At 43.5% G+C, this 21,636-nt stretch overlaps 1 protein-coding gene across 2 annotated transcripts; it reads right to left on the minus strand.

Annotated features, from left to right (window-relative positions):
- Positions 1-5,227: 5,227 nt before the first annotated feature.
- LOC147322242 (uncharacterized) lies at positions 5,228-17,663 on the minus strand. 2 transcript variants are annotated; one of them, XM_086306716.1, is made up of 3 exons: positions 14,867-17,663; positions 12,558-12,675; positions 5,228-6,814 (listed from the first exon to the last, which is right to left on the minus strand). In XM_086306716.1, exons 1-3 carry the CDS (start codon positions 17,382-17,384, stop codon positions 6,574-6,576), a joined length of 2,877 nt encoding a protein of 958 aa, XP_086162842.1. In that variant the 5' UTR covers positions 17,385-17,663; the 3' UTR covers positions 5,228-6,573. The 2 variants fall into 2 exon arrangements, with proteins under 2 accessions (XP_086162842.1, XP_086162843.1); XM_086306717.1 differs by having other exon boundaries at positions 6,601-6,792.
- Between the last annotated feature and the right edge of the window lie 3,973 nt (positions 17,664-21,636).

The raw sequence follows: 21,636 nt of genomic DNA on the forward strand, positions 1-21,636 counted from the left end.
CGCGTGGACAGCCATACCTTTTGTCCCACGCTGTATGCTGGAGCTGGTGTGCGGCGGCGATCTGCGGTCTGTTTGGTTCGGTCCTTCGTGCGCAGCAACGTCGTCCGTGCGGCCCGCCAAGCTCGTCGGCACCTCCGTAGATGGGCCTGGACAGATGGCACAGAATGCTCACCCTCGACAGAGGGGAAGAGAGGCGGCTGGAAACCCAGTGAGACCTCGAAGGGAGACAGACCAGTGGCGGAGGAAGTCAGACTGTTGTGGGCGTACTCAATCCAGGGTAGTTCATCACTCCAGATGGACTGGTTGGAGGACGCTGTGCACCGCAACATTGCCTCGAGCTCCTGGTTAGCTCGCTCACACTGACCGTTGCTTTGGGGATGGTAACCGGAGGTCAGACTGACCTTTGCTCCTAATGAGGAGCAGAATTCCTTCCAGACGCCAGACGTGAACTGGGGGCCTCTGTCAGACACAATGTCTTCCGGGATCCCATGCAAACGAAACACATGACGGGTAAGCAGTCGTGCGGTCTCCATGGCCGTGGGAAGCTTGGGTAGAGCTATGAAGTGGGCAGCTTTAGAAAAACGGTCCACGATGGTAAGTATGACAGTGTTGCCTGCTGATTGCGGCAGTCCGGTTACAAAGTCCAAAGCTATATGGGACCACGGCCTGGACGGAGTCGGCAGGGGATTGAGCTGTCCAGCGGGCGGCTGATGAGATGGTTTATTCCGGGCACAGGTCGCGCAGGCGGAGACGTACTCCCGAGCATCTTTAGTCAGAGAGGGCCACCAGAAGTAGCGCTGGAGGAAGTTGATAGTGCGGTGGACCCCTGGGTGGCACGTAAAGCGGGCAGTGTGGGCCCATTGAAGCACTTGAGAACGTACTGATTGAGGGACGTAGAGCCGTTGGGCTGGCCCGCCTCCCGGATCCGGTTCCAACACCTGAGCCTCCCGAATGGCTGCTTCGATCCCCCAGGAGATGGCGCCCACGACACAGGTGGCGGGGAGAACGGGAGCGGGCTCAGTGGTGTCCTCCGAGACTGAGAACTGACGGGACAGGGCATCGGGTTTGACATTCCGGGAACCGGGTCTGTAAGAGATGGAAAAGTGGAAACGGGTGAAAAACAGGGCCCACCTGGCCTGTCGAGCGTTGAGCCTCTTAGCTGATTGTAGGTATGCCAGGTTCTTGTGGTCTGTCCAGACGAGGAAAGGCTGAGCCGTGCCCTCCAACCAGTGCCGCCACTCCTCCAGGGCTAGTTTTATCGCCAGCAGTTCCCGATCCCCGACGTCATAGTTTCTCTCTGCAGGGGACAGACGGCGGGAGAAGAAGGCACAAGGGTGGAGCTTACCGTCCTTCCGTTGCGACAGAACCGCTCCAACCCCTGAGTCGGACGCGTCGACCTCGACCACAAATGGCTGCGTGAGGTCGGGTTGGATCAGGATGGGGGCTGAGGCGAATCGTTTCTTCAGTTCTTGGAAAGCTGCCTGAGCTTCTTTGTTCAACTGAAAAGGAAGCTTGGGAGAGGTTAGCTGGGTCAGCGGCAAGGCAACTCGGCTGAAGTCCCGAATGAACCGCCGGTAAAAGTTGGCAAATCCAAGGAAACGTTGCAGTTGGTGCCTATTAGGAGGTTCCGGCCACTCAACAACGGCTTTTACCTTTACAGGGTCCGGGCGGAGGTTTCCTTGGTCGATTATGTACCCCAGGAATGCAACGGTGGAGACGTGGAACTCACACTTCTCTCCTTTGACGAACAATCGGTTTTCGAGGAGTCGTTGCAGGACCTGTCTGACATGGGTCTCGTGCTCGGATTGGTTTCTGGAAAAGATCAGGATGTCATCTAGATAGACAAAAACAAAACGGTTAATGAAGTCTCTGAGCACGTCGTTCACCAGGGCTTGGAACACCGCAGGGGCGTTAGTGAGACCAAAGGGCATGACAAGGTACTCGAAGTGGCCGAGGTGGGTGTTGAAGGCGGTCTTCCACTCATCGCCCTTACGGATGCGAACCAGATGGTATGCGTTTCGCAAATCCAGTTTGGTGAAAACAGTAACCCCCTGGAGGAGCTCGAAGGCAGAACTGAGGAGCGGCAGAGGGTATTTATTCTTTACTGTGATGTTGTTTAATCCGCGATAGTCAATGCATGGCCGGAGGGTTTTATCCTTCTTTTCGACAAAGAAGAAGCCTGCCGCGACTGGAGAGGTGGAGGCCCGAATGAGGCCGGCAGCCAGGGATTCCGTGATGTACTTGTCCATAGCGTCTCGTTCTGGAAGTGAGATGCTATATAGCCGACTGGTGGGTAAAGGAGCTCCCGGGAGCAGTTCGATAGCACAGTCATAGGGTCTATGCGGAGGGAGTGACTGGGCGCGGGCCTTTTGAAACACCTCAGCTAGGTCGTGATAAACAGAGGGCACATTAGTTAAATCAGCTGATTCCAATACCCCAGAAGAGGGCGTTTCAACGCTTGGAGGCGAGGCTGCTTTAAGGCAGGTCATGTGGCAGTCCTCCCCCCACCCAGTGACACGCCCCTTTAGCCAATCTATGTGAGGGTTGTGCTGTTGTAGCCAAGGATGGCCGAGAACTAGTGGAGTGCGAGTTGCTTTAAACACCAAAAAACAGATTTCTTCAGAATGATTACCAGAGAGGGTGAGCTCGACAGGCTCCGTCACCAGAGTGATGTCTGGAAGGCGTTGACCTGACAATGCCGTAACACGTAATGCATGAGGCAGGGGCTCCAATAGTAACCCAAGTTGCCGGGCTAACTGACAGTCAATAAAGTTTTGTTCCGCCCCAGAGTCGATTAACACCGATAGGGAGCGGCTCTTAGAGTGAATGGAAAGCGTGGCCGGTAGTGTTAAACGGGGAGGAGCTTCTTCCTGGCTCAGCTCGCCCACCAGTACTCCTACCATCACTGGCGGGCGCGCCCTTTTGCCCGCGAAGGGCAGGTAGCCACAACATGTCCCCTGTGACCACAATAGAGGCACTCACCGGCGGTAATCCGGCGCTGACGCTCCGCCGCGGTGAGATGGGAGCCGCCCAGCTGCATGGGTTCCTCTCCGTCCCCGCTCTCGTGAGTCCGGGAGGGGCCGGCATCCGCCATGGCGCCGGTGCCAGAGACTCCCGCAGCCTCATGGAAGTTGTAGTTCCGCTGCGACCGGCGAGCCCGTAACCGCTCATCCACCTTAATGCACAGGGACATTAGCTCATTAAAGGAGGCAGGGAGATCACGCATGATTAGCTCGTCCCTTAATTCTTCTCTGACATTGTTCAGCAACGTGCTCCGTAGCGCCTCCTGATTCCACCCTGCCTCTTCTGCCAGAATCCAGAAGTCGATAGCGTAATCAGACATGCTTCTCCTACCTTGTTTGAAGTTGAGGAGACGGAGAGCAGCGGCCTCTGCCCCGGTGCCTGGGTTAAACACATTCTTAAACTTGGAGAGAAAGTCAGCGTAGGTGATGACAGGATCAGAGTTTAACACAACCTGGGCCCACTTTAGTGCACGGCCCCTCAGAAGTTGAACTAAATAAGTTATCTTCGCTCCATCGTTGCCATGAAAACGCTGCAGCTCGCGAAACGTCAGAGACACCTGAGCCAAAAATCCGGCGCATTTGTCAGACTCCCCCGAGAATGGTTCCGGTGTGGGTAAAGGTCCGTCAGACGGCGTACCGACCCGCGGTGAGCTACCTGACGCTACGGCGGGCGGTGCCGCCTGGGGAGCCGGGCTGGGCGGCTGGGGATTCCCTGGTTGCGCATTTCCCTCCAGCGGTATTAACTGCGCCACTGCCAGGGTCAATGCGGCGACATCCTGCCGTAGCTGCCCGAGCATTTGTTCATGGCGGACCAGCGCGGCTTCCTGGGCGGCCAGAGCCCGGCCCACGGGGTCCTGTCCTGCGGGGTCCTGTCCTGCTGAGTCCATAATGGCTGGATCGTTCTGTTAAGGGTTCCGAAAGAGACTCAGGCGCAGGCCAGGGTTTCCCTTTAAGCGAAGAACAGTGCGTTTATTCACAGTGAACACAATCACCAAGTGGCTATGTACAATGTGCAGGGGGAAAAGGGTCCGGGTCGCCAGGGTCCGTGGGAAACAGGGTTAGGGGAAAAGGTGCTCCACACTTTCTGTACAAAAACTCCTCCTCAGTCACTCCTCTCAGAATCCGGTTCAAAAACGATCTAAACACAAAAGGTCGGGTTAGCGGGATAATAACAAAGGGCTTTCAAAATACAGGTTGGCAGATACACAAGTTTGACTGACGCTGATAGTTCAACGATCCAGCGAAGACTAGTGCAGACTCGCCATCTAAGTAGTGCAGTAATCAGCTGGGATCAGCGGCCGGTGTGGTGATGAGCAGGTGTGTGGGCCAGCAGCGGGAGCCCGCAGTGAGCATCGCCGTGGCGAGAGAGAGAGAGTGAGAGAGAAAACAAACCACAAACATATTGCCCAATAGAGGATTGACCAGCAGGGCACAGGGACCATGACACGTAGAAAAAGATCCTCGAGTAGAAAGTAATATTAAATACATTCTAACAACAGCTGATCAAGCTTAAACGTGCTGCTGTTGTTCAGCCGCTGGTTTCCTCTTTCTGGTGCAAAGTGGGCCAAAAGCAAACTAGAGACACGGACTCGCGACAGAAAAGCCAATCAGCTGATCGTTAAGCAGTTTCATGATTGAAGTAGCAGTGAGAAGAGGCAGTCGCTCCATATATCGTTTGTTAAGCTTAACGCAGGAATGCTTTACAAACATTCAGAGATGGACTTACACACTTGCTTTACTTCTCTCGGGGATAACTTTGTCGGAGATGAAATGCCGGGTTGCTAGCGAAGCTCCACATGCTATCCAGACCACCGACAGGTCCCGCATGCCACAGCCGCTCTATCACGTGATGCATACTGCTCCAACGTGCTAACGTTCTGAGGTGAGTTACGGCGTGTTGCAAGTTTTGTGAGGTGCTTTCGTGATATTTAATGGATCGGATTACATTTTTTATTTTTCTCCGATATCCGATCCAGTAATTTAGGTCAGTATCGGACCGATACCGATACGTAATATCGGATCGGTCCATCTCTACTTACAGGTATACATTATTTTTGCTGTTCCTGTATGTTTATATCATACAATATTCTAGTATCTTTTTAAGACTAAAGTGAAGATTAAAAGTGTGATTCTGTAATAGCCCAATCAACCGCAAACTACAATGAATTCATCAAAGACAGAATATCGTTTTATTTGTTGTTTCTTCCATTTTTCTATTTCAAACAAAATGTAAACAGTTTGTGCAGAAACAATACACACATTAAGATTACAGAAATATCTGAACATGGTAACTCACTATCATGAAATAATTACAAACAAATTTACAATAAAATCATGGCCTGGTAATCCGGTTGTTCAGTGATGACGCGACGAATCCTACTTCCGGGTCTAAAGTAGTCTGCGTTTAATATGGTTTTTGTGTTGTTAACATGTTTAATGTTATGTATTTTCTTCTATTTGATCTCAAAAAGCTCCTAAAACAGTCAGTGATCACTGTTGACCTCCCTCGGCTTTTATTACCGCTAATCATTTATTTAAGCTCAGTTTTTAAAACCTTAGTATGTAACTACAGCCCAGCCCATGCAGCAGTATATGAATGACTAACCTCGTATTGTGGATGGATTATCTCAGTTGTTCTCCTGGCTGAAGTTTGGTCCTTTTACAGCATCCTGCCATGCGATTACATTTGTTTCTGACCACCGAGAACACTCACGTTAACTTTTATCGAGTGGAAAAAAAGTTAGCTTGTTTATATTATGCTAACATAGCTGTGTCGCTAGCGGTCACGTAGCACATCATTATATACCAGCTAGCCCAACTTCAGTAACCCTACAAATGTCACTGCTGTTTAGTTTTCTGTCTTCATTTATGCTGGAAGTGATAGCAGAGCTGTACGTTTTAATTTGTTTCCAAAACCCCGCAGTCAGGACATGCTATATTGTATTTAGATAGAAGCTAGCGAGCTAACTCCCTGCTAACTTCTAACTCCGTTAAATGTCATAAATTCCGTTTTCATGGATGCCTGGATGTTAAACTCAATTGTTACACCTGGTAGAGCAGAACGCTGATCATTTTATTAAAGATGAAAGACTTTAGACAGTTTTTCAACTCTCAGTAATGCCACAGTGATATATGGACCTGCAGCGGAGTTTAGACCCAGACACGGCTAGTGACGTCAGACTGAACAACCGGATAGCACACTGAGGCTGACTTTTGACCTTTTTTTCAAGGCACATTAAATGTGCATCTGTTATTATCAGATGTGAAATGGCAGAGCTCAGACACTCAAAAACTTACGGTAACTAAGTAACTTGGATTGTATTCAAGCTGGTCAACTGATTTTCAAACACTTCAAGTGACATTCAATTTCTGTTAAACAACAGGAAAACTGATTGGAAAGAAAAAAAAACTCAAAATTGAGCGCTGTGAAAATGTTCAACAAGGTGTATACTTCAAATAAACGTATTGCGCCTTTGGTATTGAAGCAAATGAATCTCAAAAACTATGAATTACACTTGTTGCTAAACAATTACTTTATATTTCCTTTTCATCATGGCGTGTTTGACACAGTGAGAAGTAACAGCTCCGCTTCTGGATTTTCACTGGTCTCTAGAGCCTGCCGGAGTTTTTCCCAGAACAACTCTGTGTTCTCTGCAGCTCGTGGCCAGCTCAGGTAGGTTTTCTTCTTCAACATCTTCCTCATGCGGTGGTAGGGAGACAGCAGATAGCTGGGAATGTCCTCCAGAAACACCAGGATAAGTATGTCCTTCTGCTCATCAAACAGACGAAAACTAAAGATGGAGAAAAAGAAACTCAAGTGCTTTATGTCTTGAATTCCTGAAGTCATTGTAAGACAAAGACACAAAACTGATTCGAAAGAATAAAATAAAACAAATAATAACACATTAAGGAGGAGAATAAAAGCTGGAAAAAATTTTTTTAAGAAGTTTTATGCATGCCAGTTTGAAAGGTTCAGGTTAAATGCCACTAAACAGGTTAATTGCAATACTTGCAATACTTGCTTTTTCAAATATTATTCAGTTCTGACTAGCAAGGCATATAGTGGTAAAAACTACTATCAATGTTTTTTTTTAATTGAAAGGTAAATAACTAGGTAAAACAATAAGGATTCTAGAAAACCTGCAATCACATAAATGGGGAAGTGAACCGTAATATGTGTCATGTTTAGTGCCGTGGGACAGGCGGGACCCAAACGCAGGACTGACAGAAATAGAGGGATGAACTCAAAGAGGCAACTTTTATTGCAAACAAAACCTGGAACTCACGAAAACAAAATCTAAACTGGAAGGCAAAGAACTAAAAGACTAGAAAACAGGGAGCTAGCTATTACCAGGGATGTGAAAAAACACAGAAAAAGTCACAGCACATGGGACAACATGACGACAGGCAGAGCAAAACACAGGGCTTAAATACACAAGCGAATAAGGAGGGAATTAGACACAGGAGGAAAGCACATCTGGGAGTAATCAGACATAACCAGACTGGGAGGAAGCAAAACTGAAAAATCTCACATAGCACACGAGACTATCAAAGTACAGGAAACATTCACAAAGATGCGGATTTGACACTGAGGCAACGAGACATGACTGAAGAGACATGGGGAACATGAATACAAGAGTGACTAGACATGAAACGTTGAACACTGGGAAGGCAAAGTAACAGAAACCTAAAGCCAAGGAACTAATATATATATCGCAATAAAGAGAACCAAAATCGTGAAGAACAACAAATCCAAGAATATAACTTAAACTAGAATTACAGTGACAGTATGCCAATTGTTTATTGCTGGCTAACAGTTCCTTCATATGAATTATTGCCTTTCTGTTAATTCATTAGGTGATGAAAACTAATTGTAAATTTCATTTGAAAAAGTTATCAGAACATTTTCTAAACAAATTAGTGTAATAAAAAAAAAAAGAAGTTCAGTTTTGAAAAGAATGAGCTCCAAGAAAAAGCTTTTTTAAATATATTATTATATTATGCCATTTTTATTATTACTTATAACTGAGTTGTCACTCAAACCTCTAGATCTGTCCCTTTCTACCCAGCAAAAATGCATCCATCCATCCATCCATCCATCCATCCATTCATTCAATTTCTTTTGCTTATCTGGGGCTGGGTCACAGAGGCAGCAGCCTAAGTAGAGAAGCCCAGACCTCCCTCTTCCCGGCCACCCCCATCAGCTTGTCCAGGGGAATACCAAAGCGTTCTCAGGCCAGCTGAGAGATGTAATCTCTCCAGTGTGTCCTGGGTCTGCCCGGGCCTCCTCCTGGTAGGACATGCCCAGAACACCTCACCCAGGAGGCATCCTTGTCAAATACCCAAACCATGTCAACTGGCTCCTTTCAATGTGGGGGAACAGCAGCTCTACTCTAAGCTCCTCCCAGATGGCCGAACTGCTCTATCTTTAACGGAGCGGCCAGGCACCCTTCGGAGACAGCTTATTTCCACTGCTTGTATCCAGGGTCTCGTTCTTGTGATCACTACCCAAAGCTTGTGACCATAGGTGAGGGTAGGGATGTAGATCAACCGATAAATTGTGAGCTTCGTTTCTATGCTCAGCTTTCTCTTCACCACGATGAACTAGTACAGCGTCCACATCACTGCAGCTGCAGCACCAATCAGTCTGTTGATCTCCCCTCCCTTCTCCCCTCACTCGTAAACAAGACCCCAAGATACTTAAACTCTTCCCCTTGGGGCAGTAACTCGTCCCTGACCCAGAGTGGGCACGAAACCTTTTTCCGGCTGAGGACCATGGCCTCAGATTGGAGGTGCTGATTCCCATTCGCACTCAGCTGCGAACTGCTCCAGTGTAAGCTGGAGGCTGTCACCTGATGAAGCCAACAGAACCACATCAGCTGCGAAAAGCAGAGATGAGATTCTGAGACCACCCAAGTGGCAAACTCCCATGCACCCTCAAGCATCCTTGAGGGTGCATGGTAAACAGCTGGTCCAGTTTTCTGCAACTGGGACAAAAACCACATTGTTCTTCCTGTATTCAAGGTTCAAATAAAAAAGGGACTCTCCTTTCCAGTACCATGGTATAGACTTTCCCAGGGAGGCTGAGGAGTGTCCACCTGTAGTTGGAACACACCCTCCAGTTCCCCTTCTTGAAGATGGTAACCACCATCTCAGTTTGCCAATCCAGATTACAAAACCCTGATCTCCATGAAACATTGTCGAGAGCTTTCAGGAGTTCAGGGCAAACTTCATTCACTCCAGCGGCCCTCACTGCCCCAGTGATCTCACCCTCGGAGATAGATAAGTTGTCCTGTTCATCCCATTCCTCTAAGGAAGACGTGTCAGTGGGATTTAGGAGGTCCTTTAAGTATTCCTTCTACTGCCCATCTACTGTCCTCAGTCAAAGTCAGCTGTACTCGACCACACTATACACAGTGCAGGTTGAGCACCGCTTTCCCCTCCTGAGTCACCTGACAGTTTGCCAGATTCTCTTTGAGGCAGTCCAAAAGTCTTTTTCCATGACCTCTATGATCTCCTCCCACACCTGGGTTTTTACTTCAGCCACTACCAGAGCTGTGTTCCGGTTGGCCTGTTGGTACTTATCAGTGGCCTCCGAAGTCCCACAGCCTAACTAAGCCCAATAGGACTCCCTCTTTAGCCTGATGGTTTCCTTTAACTCTGGTGTCAACCATTTGGTTTAGTTGTTACCACCACAACAGGCATCAATCAGCAGTGGAGGTGCTGAACATACAGGGAGTGCAGAATTATTAGGCAAATGAATATTTTGTCCACATCATCCTCTTCATGCATGTTGTCTTACTCCAAGCTGTATAGGCTCGAAAGCCTACTACCAATTAAGTATATTAGGTGATGTGCATCTCTGTAATGAGAAGGGGTGTGGTCTAATGACATCAACACCCTATATCAGGTGTGCATAATTATTAGGCAACGTCCTTTCCTTTGGCAAAATGGGTCAAAAGAAGGACTTGACGGGCTCAGAAAAGTCAAAATAGTGAGATATCTTGCAGAGGGATGCAGCAGTCTCAAAATTGCAAAGCTTCTGAAGCGTGATCATCGAACAATCAAGCGTTTCATTCAAAATAGTCAACAGGGTCGCAAGAAGCGTGTGGAAAAACCAAGGCCCAAAATAACTGCCCATGAACTGAGAAAAGTCAAGCGTGCAGCTGCCAAGATGCCACTTGCCACCAGTTTGGCCATATTTCAGAGCTGCAACATCACTGGAGTGCCCAAAAGCACAAGGTGTGCAATACTCAGAGACATGGCCAAGGAAAGAAAGGCTGAAAGACGACCACCACTGAACAAGACACACAAGCTGAAACGTCAAGACTGGGCCAAGAAATATCTCAAGACTGATTTTTCTAAGGTTTTATGGACTGATGAAATGAGAGTGAGTCTTGATGGGCCAGATGGATGGGCCCGTGGCTGGATTGGTAAAGGGCAGAGAGCTCCAGTCCGACTCAGACGCCAGCAAGGTGGAGGTGGAGTACTGGTTTGGGCTGGTATCATCAAAGATGAGCTTGTGGGGCCTTTTCGGGTTGAGGATGGAGTCAAGCTCAACTCCCAGTCCTACTGCCAGTTTCTGGAAGACACCTTCTTCAAGCAGTGGTACAGGAAGAAGTCTGCATTCTTCAAGAAAAACATGATTTCCATGCAGGACAATGCTCCATCACACGCGTCCAAGTACTCCACAGCGTGGCTGGCAAGAAAGTGTATAAAAGAAGAAAAACTAATGACATGGCCTCCTTGTTCACCTGATCTGAACCCCATTGAGAACCCGTGGTCCATCATCAAATGTGAGATTTACAAGGAGGGAAAACAGTACACCTCTCTGAACAGTGTCTGGGAGGCTGTGGTTGCTGCTGCACGCAATGTTAATGGTGAACAGATCAAAACACTGACAGAATCCATGGATGGCAGGCTTTTGAGTGTCCTTGCAAAGAAAGGTGGCTATATTGGTCACTGATTTGTTTTTGTTTTGTTTTTGAATGTCAGAAATGTATATTTGTGAATGTCGAGATGTTATATTGGTTTCACTGGTAAAAATAAATAATTGAAATGGGTATATATTTGTTTTTTGTTAAGTTGCCTAATAATTGTGCACAGTAATAGTCACCTGCACACACAGATATCCCCCTAAAATAGCTAAAACTAAAAACAAACTAAAAACTACTTCCAAAAACATTCAGCTTTGATATTAATGAGTTTTTTGGGTTCATTGAGAACATGGTTGTTGTTCAATAATAAAATTATTCCTCAAAAATACAACTTGCCTAATAATTCTGCACTCCCTGTAGTCCATTCAACGTCCCCAGTCTCCAAGAAGGTTGGGTACTCTGTTGTTCGGTGCATGACCGCAAATGACAGTCAGGACCCATTCCAAGACCCAGTATACAGGCAGCAAGCTGACAGGGATACTAACATACCCACCCCAGCCTGCCGCCTCTCACTTAGGGAAAGTCCAGAGTGAGACAAAGCCCAGTGTCACTTCAGGAGACTGGTTCTGGAGCCCAAGCCAATGCATTGAGGTGACCCCTGGAAATAAAAAGCCAGTACCTCTAAATCTCACGCACTAGTGCAGACTCCTTCCCCACCAGATAGGTGACATTGCATGTCCCAATCACTAATCTCGGTAGGTAGGGATCAGTCTGCCAGGGACTCCCCCCCCCCACACACACACACACTTGGAGGGTGTGCCCATGTACCTCTGTTGGGCTGTGGCTAGCCGGGCCCCATGCCCCAGGCCCAGCCTTCAGATGCCCTTGGGCACCCTTCCTGGGTCTTGCTCCAGGGTGGGGCTCCCGTAACCCTATCACGGCAGGGTGAACTATTACCTCGATCTTCTGCTCATAGGGGTTTTTGAATTGTTCTTTGTCTGGTCCCTCACCCAGGACCAATTTGCCATAGGATACCCTACTAGGGGACAAAAGAAGCCCCTGACGACATAGCCCCTGGGATTCCTGGGGCACACGGAGCCCTCCACCATGATAAGTTAATAATTCGCAGAGGGACAAAATGAGTGTTTTCAATCAAATTAGTTCAAATTCTTCTTACTCCCATGTGCTTTAATGCCAAATGTGTTGTGCCTTCAGAGATGCTCTTCTGCATATCTTGTTTGTAACAAGTGGTTAATTGAGTTACTGTTCAATTCATATGAGCTTAAAGTAGTCTGCTCATTCTCCTCTGACCATCAACAAGGCATTTCTACCCAGAAAACTTTCACTCAATAGATATTTTATCTTTTTAGACCTTTCTCTGCAAACCCCAGAGATGGTTGTGTGGGAAAAATACCAGTAGATCAGCAGTTTCTGAAACACTCAAATAAAAAACCATGCCACTTTCACTCACTTTTCCTCCTGATGCTCAGTTTGAACTTCAGCTTGATCATATCTACATGCTTGACTTGTGATTGGATGATTAGATATTTGTCTTAATTAAGTGTAGTGTATCTACACATGAGTCTAGATACACTACAAAGTCACACTACATACCACTGTATGTACGATACATTGCCTGAAGGAGCCAACAGGTTACCTGGCTGCCTGGATCTCTCTGGAGCACCATTCACTCTCAAGGTATTTGTGACTGATAATACAAATGGTCTTCCGGCTTCCGTAAATGGCATCCATGATGTTATCTATGATGGGCTTCCCTGAGAAGAGAAAATGTTACACTCAGTGGCTGTCCTCAGTAGGTCATGTAAGTACTGTGGTGACACCCTCCGGAGTACATATGAAAGTATCTTGAGGTATTGTTAGGTCTGCACTCGCTGACTCAGAGACTTATCCCCATGAACAAAGCAAGACACTTAGAGCTCAGACCATTCAACTTGCAAGGGAAGCCGGTCGGATCAGGATCTTGGAACTGAAAGCTCCTCCCCTGATCCCAGCCAACTCCTAAAAACCAGCGTCCCCTCGCAGCCTTTTATTCAGTGACACACAACCATTGTAAAACCCATATGGTACGTCATAAAAGCTAAGGCACTGTGTGTGTGTGCGTGTGTGCATGTGTGTCTCTGTATATGTGACTTCCTGCTGGTCATAAAAGGGTCATCTTCCCTGTACATGGCTTAACTCCTTTAACAGTCCACCATATACAAGCACAGGTGAGCCCATACATGGCAGGAAGTAAACATTCCTTACTAAATAAGCGAACCAGTACCTTACATGCAATTGTCTGCAGTTAAACACCATAGCTAATAGCATCCCCCACCATCCTAGATGTAGGGGAGGGAAAGAAAAATATCTGAACATGCAGTTCAAAACAACGTTTGCAATTTCAAGCACAACAATGACAACTTTTATCAAAAGTACTCCAACAGGTATCTGCTGTTAGGTAGTCTCACTACCTATCCATACATTTTTTAGTTCACAGAGGCCTATTAGTTAAAGTGAATTTGAATGTATGTATTTGAAATGTGGGAGACGCTGAAGAATCCACACATGCATAGGAAGAACAGGTAATGTAAAGATCTTTTGCATTTGATGTTTTGTTGAGCTGTATGTCCAGATTTTGCTCTTTTGCACCCTCTGGTGGTGAACTATGGAGGGTAGCGTTGTTTGCAGTTTGGGTCTCCACCCAGCCACTCTTTTGCTAGCACACATGGTGTCTGCATGCTGCAGCTTATGGTTAGCTCCACACATGGAGAAAGTAATGTTCAAAGTTAGAAAAAGAGAAGAAATAAGTGAGAAAAAAGATGCAGAATAAGATAATAAGGCTACAAAGGACTATTTAGTCCCTCCTGGATGTCAGCTAACAAGGTTTGTGTACTTTAAATGTTTTATTTTCTGTTATTAAGGACTTTTGATTGATTGGCACCAAGTACAAGAGTGCATTTTGATGTGATGTTTTTTGTTTTATTGTTTTCGTCCACGACCTGTTCTCATGGGTTGTCAAGACCAGAATAAACCCTTTTTTATAACTCTACATCCTACGTCAATGTTTGAGGGTGCTACAGGAAACCTCCAATGAGACAGGCCCGAGCTAGCGGGTTCAAACCCAGAGCTTTTATACTGTCTGGCATCACTGCTGTAAAGCCACTGACCTTTAATTAATGGTAAATTTTATAATAGCAATTTTTAAAATGTAAATTAAACTGTATGCAACTTAAATAAGGAAGATCTGCTGTCATGCTTCTGCCTGCTGTCCTGGGTGTTGGGTTGCCAGTCTGTTTATTGCATCACTACAACTTTCCCACACTGCCACTCTCAATACTGATATCCTTATTGTGCAACCTGATCTTCTTGCTTGCATTCTTTGAACCAGTCAACCACCGCTCTGTGTGGTTTAAATCTATGCTTAACACCAGTCTTCCTTTCAGACTCTGTTCCGTGCAACCCACCTCCTCCCTATCTCGACCTTGCCCAAATCTCTCAGAGGAAAAACACCAGTACCTAGACTCCAGGGGGCCCTGCCCTGAATCCTGTCACTAATGGGATTCTGTTCTTCCATGACAGGTCACTGATGTTTAATCACCAAATACACTGATTAATTTTACTGTATCAATGAATCATGTTCATTACTTTCAAATGATCTCCCCTAATTGAACTGACACCGATAAACCTTTGATTGAGGCCATGCAAAGCTACTGTAGTAGTGTTAACAAATTAAAATGTAGTTACTAGGGTGTCTGAATGTGAAAAACAGAAAATAAAAGAAAGAAAATGTTTACTTTGTTGGACAAGTAGGTTGAGGATCACCAAAACTAATGTTCTAGATTTAATTGCTCTATATATAGTTTTTTTTAATCTGGAATGAAGTGATGGGCAAAAACAGGCTAACTGAGAGACATTTTCAAGTCAAAAAATCACCATTTAACTTTGAATTCAAGCCTGCAGTCTTACCTGGTTCAAAGTCTCGATGGTGTAGGCACAGTCTCCAGCCCTGTTCTCCTTCCAGTTTTGGTAAGAGCTTGTCAATGACCCAAGGCTCATCGTGGGTGTTGTAGGAGATAAAGGCGTCGTACTGATGAGGAGTTTTCTTGTTTTTGTGCTTTTTGTCAAAGAACCAAGCTATGAACAGGTAATAGGCATAGACGAGCTGCAATCTCATAAAATGGTAAGTGAAGGACACCACTATCAAGCATAGGATTGCACATGTGGTGCAGAGAAAACAAATAAAGCCCATGTCAACTGAGCAGAAGCGGGTGTCCAAGTCCAACAGCTTCTTACTTTTGAATTCTTGTGGATAGTTGCACGTAAAGTTATATGCATCATAAACTTGAGTTTTGCTGTCATTTATTGCCCACGAGAGAAACCAGCTGTTATCACAGTTGCAGGTGAATCCATTGCCCTGAAGGTCCAGATAAGTCAGAGCTGGTAGGGATTTTATATCTTCTTTGCGGATAACTGGATATAAATTCTGTCTTGCCTGTAGAAACTCCAGCTTTGTGAGGTTGGCATCTTTAAGGAACTCTAGAGAGTAAAGAGCTGTCCTGGATATATAAAGGCTTTTAAGGTTTGGAATTGGGAAAAACAGATCTGAAGGGAGTTCTTTAAGTTCATTTGAAGAAAGTTCAAGTAATTGCAGCTGTGGCGTGTAAACAAAGGTGTCTTTGTCCAGAGACGCAATACGGATATTCCTGGCTTTGAAACTCAAAAGACTGGTCAAACCTTGCAAAAAGTTCCCAGGCAGATAACTATGCAACCTGTGGTGTTGTGAAAAAACAAGCAGTTCCTCTAGATGGGACAGCTGAGAAAATGGAGGATCAGGCAAATTTCTACTTTCATTGTAATTGATGTGATTTTCACTCAAATCAAGTCTTCTTAAATTGATCAGAGGATTGAAAATACCTTTTTGTAGTTTATCTTGTTTAATAGAGTTCCGTTGTAGATAAAGGCAGGTAAGATTTGTCAGTCCTACAAAACTCTTATGATCAACAATTTCTATTTGATTTTCGTGTAATGACAAGTTCAGGAGGGAATGTAAGCCTTTAAATTCATCCTTTTTGATAGCAGTGAGTTTGTTTATATTTAAATACAGGTATCTAAGTTCAGGCAAATGTTCTTTGAAAGCACTGTTCAATTTAGTTATTTGGTTTGTCTGTAATTTTAGAGTTTGTAATCCTTTTAAATCCTTGAAAAGACATGGTTTCAGAGCTGTGATTGAATTCTGATAAAGATAAAGCTTTCTGAGCTTTGTCTGATTGGTGAAATCATGGCAGTCCAGTGTGCTGATGTTATTGGTGCTGAGATCCAGCTCTGAAAGAGTTGGTAGATTCCTTGTTGCAGCTGGAACCAGTGGAAGCCTGTTTTTACTCAGCGTTAAAATCCTTAAGTTTTTAAGGGATCTGAAAGCATCATCATGGATGTATTTTATTTTGTTGTCTGTCAAAACTAACTCCGTTACATTAATACACAACTTAAACAAGTATGCATTAACAAAGCTGAGCTTATTGCTTCGAAGCTGCAGAGTCCTCATTGTTGGGATGGTGCAGGAAATGTTGATCAGTGTGGTCAGGTTATGTGTCATTGCATTCATTCTCAGAATAGTTAATGATGAGTTCACTGACTCTAACAACCTTTCCATGTCCCCAAGACCCAAATGAAGCTCACTAATGTCAAGAGTAGTAACACGACTAAGAAATGTCTTGTTTTGCACGTCCCATATCTTTTTGGCTGGGCTCCCAATTTTAAACCAGGTGAGATTTGGAAAAACATCGGCAGTGATCCTGAAGACTGCGAGGGGATTTTTCGACAAATCAAGGTACTGAAGTTCTAATGATTTGTTTGTCAGTTCAAATGACTGAAAAGTGGTTAAATCATTGTTGCTTATTACCAGCTCCCGTAGATGTGGCAGATGTTGCAATATCAATTGAACTTTTGTAATGTGTTGCAGGTTGTTATGAGAAATGTCCAGAAGTTGTAAACTTGTCATGGACTTAAAAGATGTGGATGCCATTTGTTTAATGCGATTTTGATTAATTCTTAGCTCAATGAGGCAACTCAAGCCATCAAAAACATTTTCTCCCAGTGTAACAAGTTTGTTATTATTTAGATTTAATGTCTCAAGAGAACTTAGACTGGCAAACGCACCGCTTTCTATCTGTAAAATGTTGTTGCTATTAAGGTCTAACTTAGTCAAATTTAGTAGATCTTTGAAGTCTGATGCATGTATTGTTGAAATTCTATTAGAAGTTAAATCGAGGCCTGTCACAGTTGAGGGAATATCTTCAGGAACAGCTCTGAGTTTACTCCTGATACATATGGCCGTACTGTAGCTGATTCTGCAAGTCTTCAAAGAAAATCCTTCAACAGGAACAAGGAAACTGATGATGCTCAGCGTCAAGAAAATAATGTCTGGTTTGCAACATTTTGTTCCTCTTTCTAAATTGCTTTGTTCCTCATCCATTCCAAGATCCATTTTAAAATAACAAGCAGGAAAGCTTAATCCAACCAACCAGAAATGTAATGTACAGTCGTACAGTAAGCTTAAATATCATAGATAATCCTGAGAATTAAAAAAAAAATCATACAAATGAATAGTAAACAACACAAAATGGAAATACCTCAAAAATCAGATTTTCATGTCTTAGAGAATGTCACTTCTTATTACTTTATGTATGTATACTCAGCATAATTTAGATCAAACTAAAACTAAAGCAACAGGAATAATCTTCATTGTAAATACTGTATTCTTATACTTACGACATCACATTGGTGTAAACAGTCCTTCTGTTCTAAAGGAAATGCTTTCTGTGTCTCGAGACACTTTTCATCTGCATGTCGTATGTGCCCTCTGTCTCTTTTTTGACCAATTGGAAGGAAGTGAAAGGACCTGTGAGAACTGTGACAATCATTGATTCTCCATTCTGAAGGGTCTGGAGGCGGTATAAGAGTTCCAGTGTAATGAGGTAATATGGCTGGCTGTGTTGGTGTACAGAGAAAAAAAAATACAAACTGTGTCATGGAAAGACTTTTGGACCAAAAACTTAACTGTAGTGCTGGGATGCTGGGACTTGGGCGTCCATGTCTGGAGACTAACACTTTTACTTTCCCTTGCAGCTTTTAGAAAGACTGAAACAAAAAACAAAAGGCCACATTGAAAGCATATTACCTTTCATTTAAACCTAAATGTAATACAGTCAGAAAGAATAAAAATACAAAGCAGTATTAGTAACTAAATAATGGCATTTCAGATTTTGTGGGAATTTTAGGTGTATTTTTGTATAGATTACTCTAATATGGTAAGGTGAAAAGAAGACATTTAATTAACTTAGTGAGGCTGAAAAAAGACTTGTTTAGCAAAATAAGTTTTGACAGTGAGGCTACAGAAAAGTGGCTACAGCAAAATAATCCAATAAAGTTAATCCAATAAATCCAAAACAAAAGAAAGAACCAAAGTCTCCAGGGTGAGAGGCATGAGGGGAGATGGAAGAATGATGAAAAATAGCAGGAAAGCAAACAGGTTTGAGAAGGCCACGCAGTTACTTAACAAAACAATGTACCACACATTCATTTGGTCATAGTGTGTTATCCGTGGTGGGTAGCCGAAAACGTAATATGGTGACGATTTGTCACCTAGCGTAAAATGTTACGCTTTGGGAGTGAGAACGGGTTGGTTATCCGTCTATCCAGAGCTGTCCTGACGAGGAATGGCCAGACTCTTGCTCCTGTCATGATCTTGTAGTGAATTATGCGAGTTTTGATTGTGGAAAAAAATATAAGTTATGAAGGCCACTCTTATTTTCACTGTCATATTGTGCTGCCAATGACATCGCAGTATTTTGAGGAACTTAATCCCCCATCCTCAGTCCAGGGTATGGTGCCTACTTAGCACTGTCAGACAGTGGTGTTTTGTATATTTTCACTCTATGAATTCATTGCAGTTGCTGCTGTTGCAGGTCTTTTACCTCTAATTTAACAGTGATATAAAATTATTTCATTAAAAGAAAATTAATATTCTGCCATAAAACAGGTGTCAGATTCCAAAAATAATTCTTTCCATTGACAGTAGATATATTTCAGTGGTTATTCATAACCACCATCCACCGCTAATGTTTTAATTTGCTTTTAATGTGTTGTTGTGTTCTACGGGGACTACACTGTTACAATTCTATGCTAAAACACTGTACATGTATCAGTTAGCTGCTTGACAAGGCTAACTGATACAGCTTGAAATAAAATATTAAATGCACTTTTGCTCCACCCAGCTTTGGCCCAGAGAAGACAGTGGTGTTTCTGGATCACATATGGCTTATTCTTTCCATGATAGGGCTTTAATCTGGATTTGTGGATGGCATAGTGAGCTGTGTTCACAGACAATAATTTCTGGAAGTGTGCCTGAGCCAATGTAGTTATTTCCATGAAAGAATCAATGCCGGTTTTAATGCTAACTGGGTGTCCAAAGATCGTAGGCATCCTATACTCATTTTAAGTCTTTCCCCTTGCATACGGGATTTCTCCATATCTTTGTATGTTATTATTTGCTATATATTTGTATATGATGATATATTCACAAACTTGCATGTCGAGGAGCATTATTCTGAAAATTTTAGAAGCATTTGCTTGAAAATTGGTGAACTCCTTTACATTACAATGCACTAACTGTAAAACAAGAATGACTACATGGTATGTTTTCACCTGTTCTCCATGTGTATGTGCCTCCAAGAGATAATTAAAAAAATGTGCAGTAGCACTGAAAACTGACTGGTCATGGTGGAGAAGATGATCTTGAATGGGAGTGCTTTGAATCATTGTTGTGATCTGGCACTGTATAAATAAAAATGAAGTGAAGTGAATTGACATACAACAGTTTGGCTGCTTCAAAATGGTTATATAATAGTATAACAATATACTGTGTTTTATTATAGGTCACATGTTACATGTGTATTAATATGAGGGTGTATTGTGTGTATAAAATATGATAAGCCATGAGTTTTTCAAAACTAAACTGAAGGACATTAGTGCTTTAGTGTGTGCATTTTTTTCATGAGCATATATTCCCCTTTTCACTTCCTCATCCTCATTGTGTGAATCTGTAGATCCTTAGCTGAATGATATTCTGCTATCAGCTTACAACAGAACAGAAACTCACAGTAAAGCATCAAAAGATAAACTATGAACAATACTGCTTTGAAGATAAAACTCTTTTAATGAACTTCATCCCAGATATTTAGAGGCTGTTTCACAAGACTAAGATACTAAACTTACTCAGGTCAGATCTTCTCAAATTAATAGGAGGCACTGGCACTTACTGGGTCCAAATGATAGAAATATGTCACTACTCAAACTTAAACCTACACGTTGTGACTTGACTCTGTCATGTGTGTAAGTGTATATGAATGTATAGGTGAATACTACCCAAGCTCAGGTAGTTGTTTTCCCTAGATGGATACTGAAGGGCATCATCAAGTAAGTAAGTAATTAAGTATTTTAATTAATTAAAGTAATTAGAATTTTAATCCGATAATGTTGTTACATGAATTTCAATCTCGTGCTTTCAGTTTTCAGTAGTCTGACTATTTCATTTTTCTAGGTAAACACATGGGAGTGTGAACAATACAAATGAGACAGAACTAAGAGGGGAAACTGAAAAAGGGGAAATTTCCTTGTGGTGACATTAATTTGTCTCATTTTTCCACCAACTTCTGCAGTTTTTCTCTTTCATTTGTCGGGCTTCCAGTAAGTCAGCCAGTAAGTCGCTTTTAATCCACATCAGTTACACTTTTCACCAGCAGATGTCTCTGTTGCGTTACGAAATCTTGACTCTCATCTCACTGGTTGTCTTCAGTGAATGTGCAAACGTCAGCCTACAGTAGGAGGTGAGGCAGCAGTGAATCAGATCATCCAGCACTTCTTTATAGCTGGAATGAGCGTGCACAGCACTTGTAAAGGGTTGGAAAGTTATGTAGGTAGATATCTGGCACTAATACAATGTAATTACTAAATTAATAATTAGATTTAATAATTTCATTTGTGACTCCAGTAACAACACCAAAGAATGAATTCCTCCAGTTTCCAGCAAAATCCGGAGTAGGACATTAAATTTTTACTGCACAAGCTTGTCACAGTCAGCTGATCTGTATTAAGGTTAAAATAAAACTAAACTAAAAGATAAACTAAAGAAAGGATATAAAGCAATCAGCTCACCCTAAAGGTAGAAATAAAAGAATACCTCATGACAGATTTTACCTACTTATATGTAAACTCTTTCTGGAAAATTCTCCTTTTTCAGTTTTAAGCACTTCTTGCATTTTAGTTCTTCTTCTTTCTCCTGTAGGGGTCGCCAAAGAGGATCATCTATCTCCATCACACCCCATTTCAACCTATACCTAGCATCCTCTTCCATCACACCAACATCTCTTTATGAGCCACATGCTTGACTGAAATTTTATGCCTGATGGCCTTTCTGATGGAATTAAGGGCTGGGACCGGAGTACACTGGCTTCTACATAGATGGCAGTAACAGAACTAACTGTGCTTTTCTACCAGAAAAGTTTTGGTTTTATAGATCTATTCATGTTTTACAGTTTTATATGGTTTTATTTGAAGATGGTTTTCACTTACTTGTTTTTCCAGGTTGTGTGCTTGACTTTCCTCTTTATTTAAGGAAACACACAGAAGAGTTCACATTGAGGTTCTGTGCTCTTGGAAATGCCCTCTGATGAAACCAC

This window comes from Aulonocara sp. 'chitande type north' Nkhata Bay, linkage group LG9 (assembly GCF_057382095.1).
Source record: "Aulonocara sp. 'chitande type north' Nkhata Bay isolate Kocher_YH1m ecotype deep benthic linkage group LG9, A_spYH_male_GT1.1, whole genome shotgun sequence".
NCBI lineage: Eukaryota > Metazoa > Chordata > Actinopteri > Cichliformes > Cichlidae > Aulonocara > Aulonocara sp. 'chitande type north' Nkhata Bay.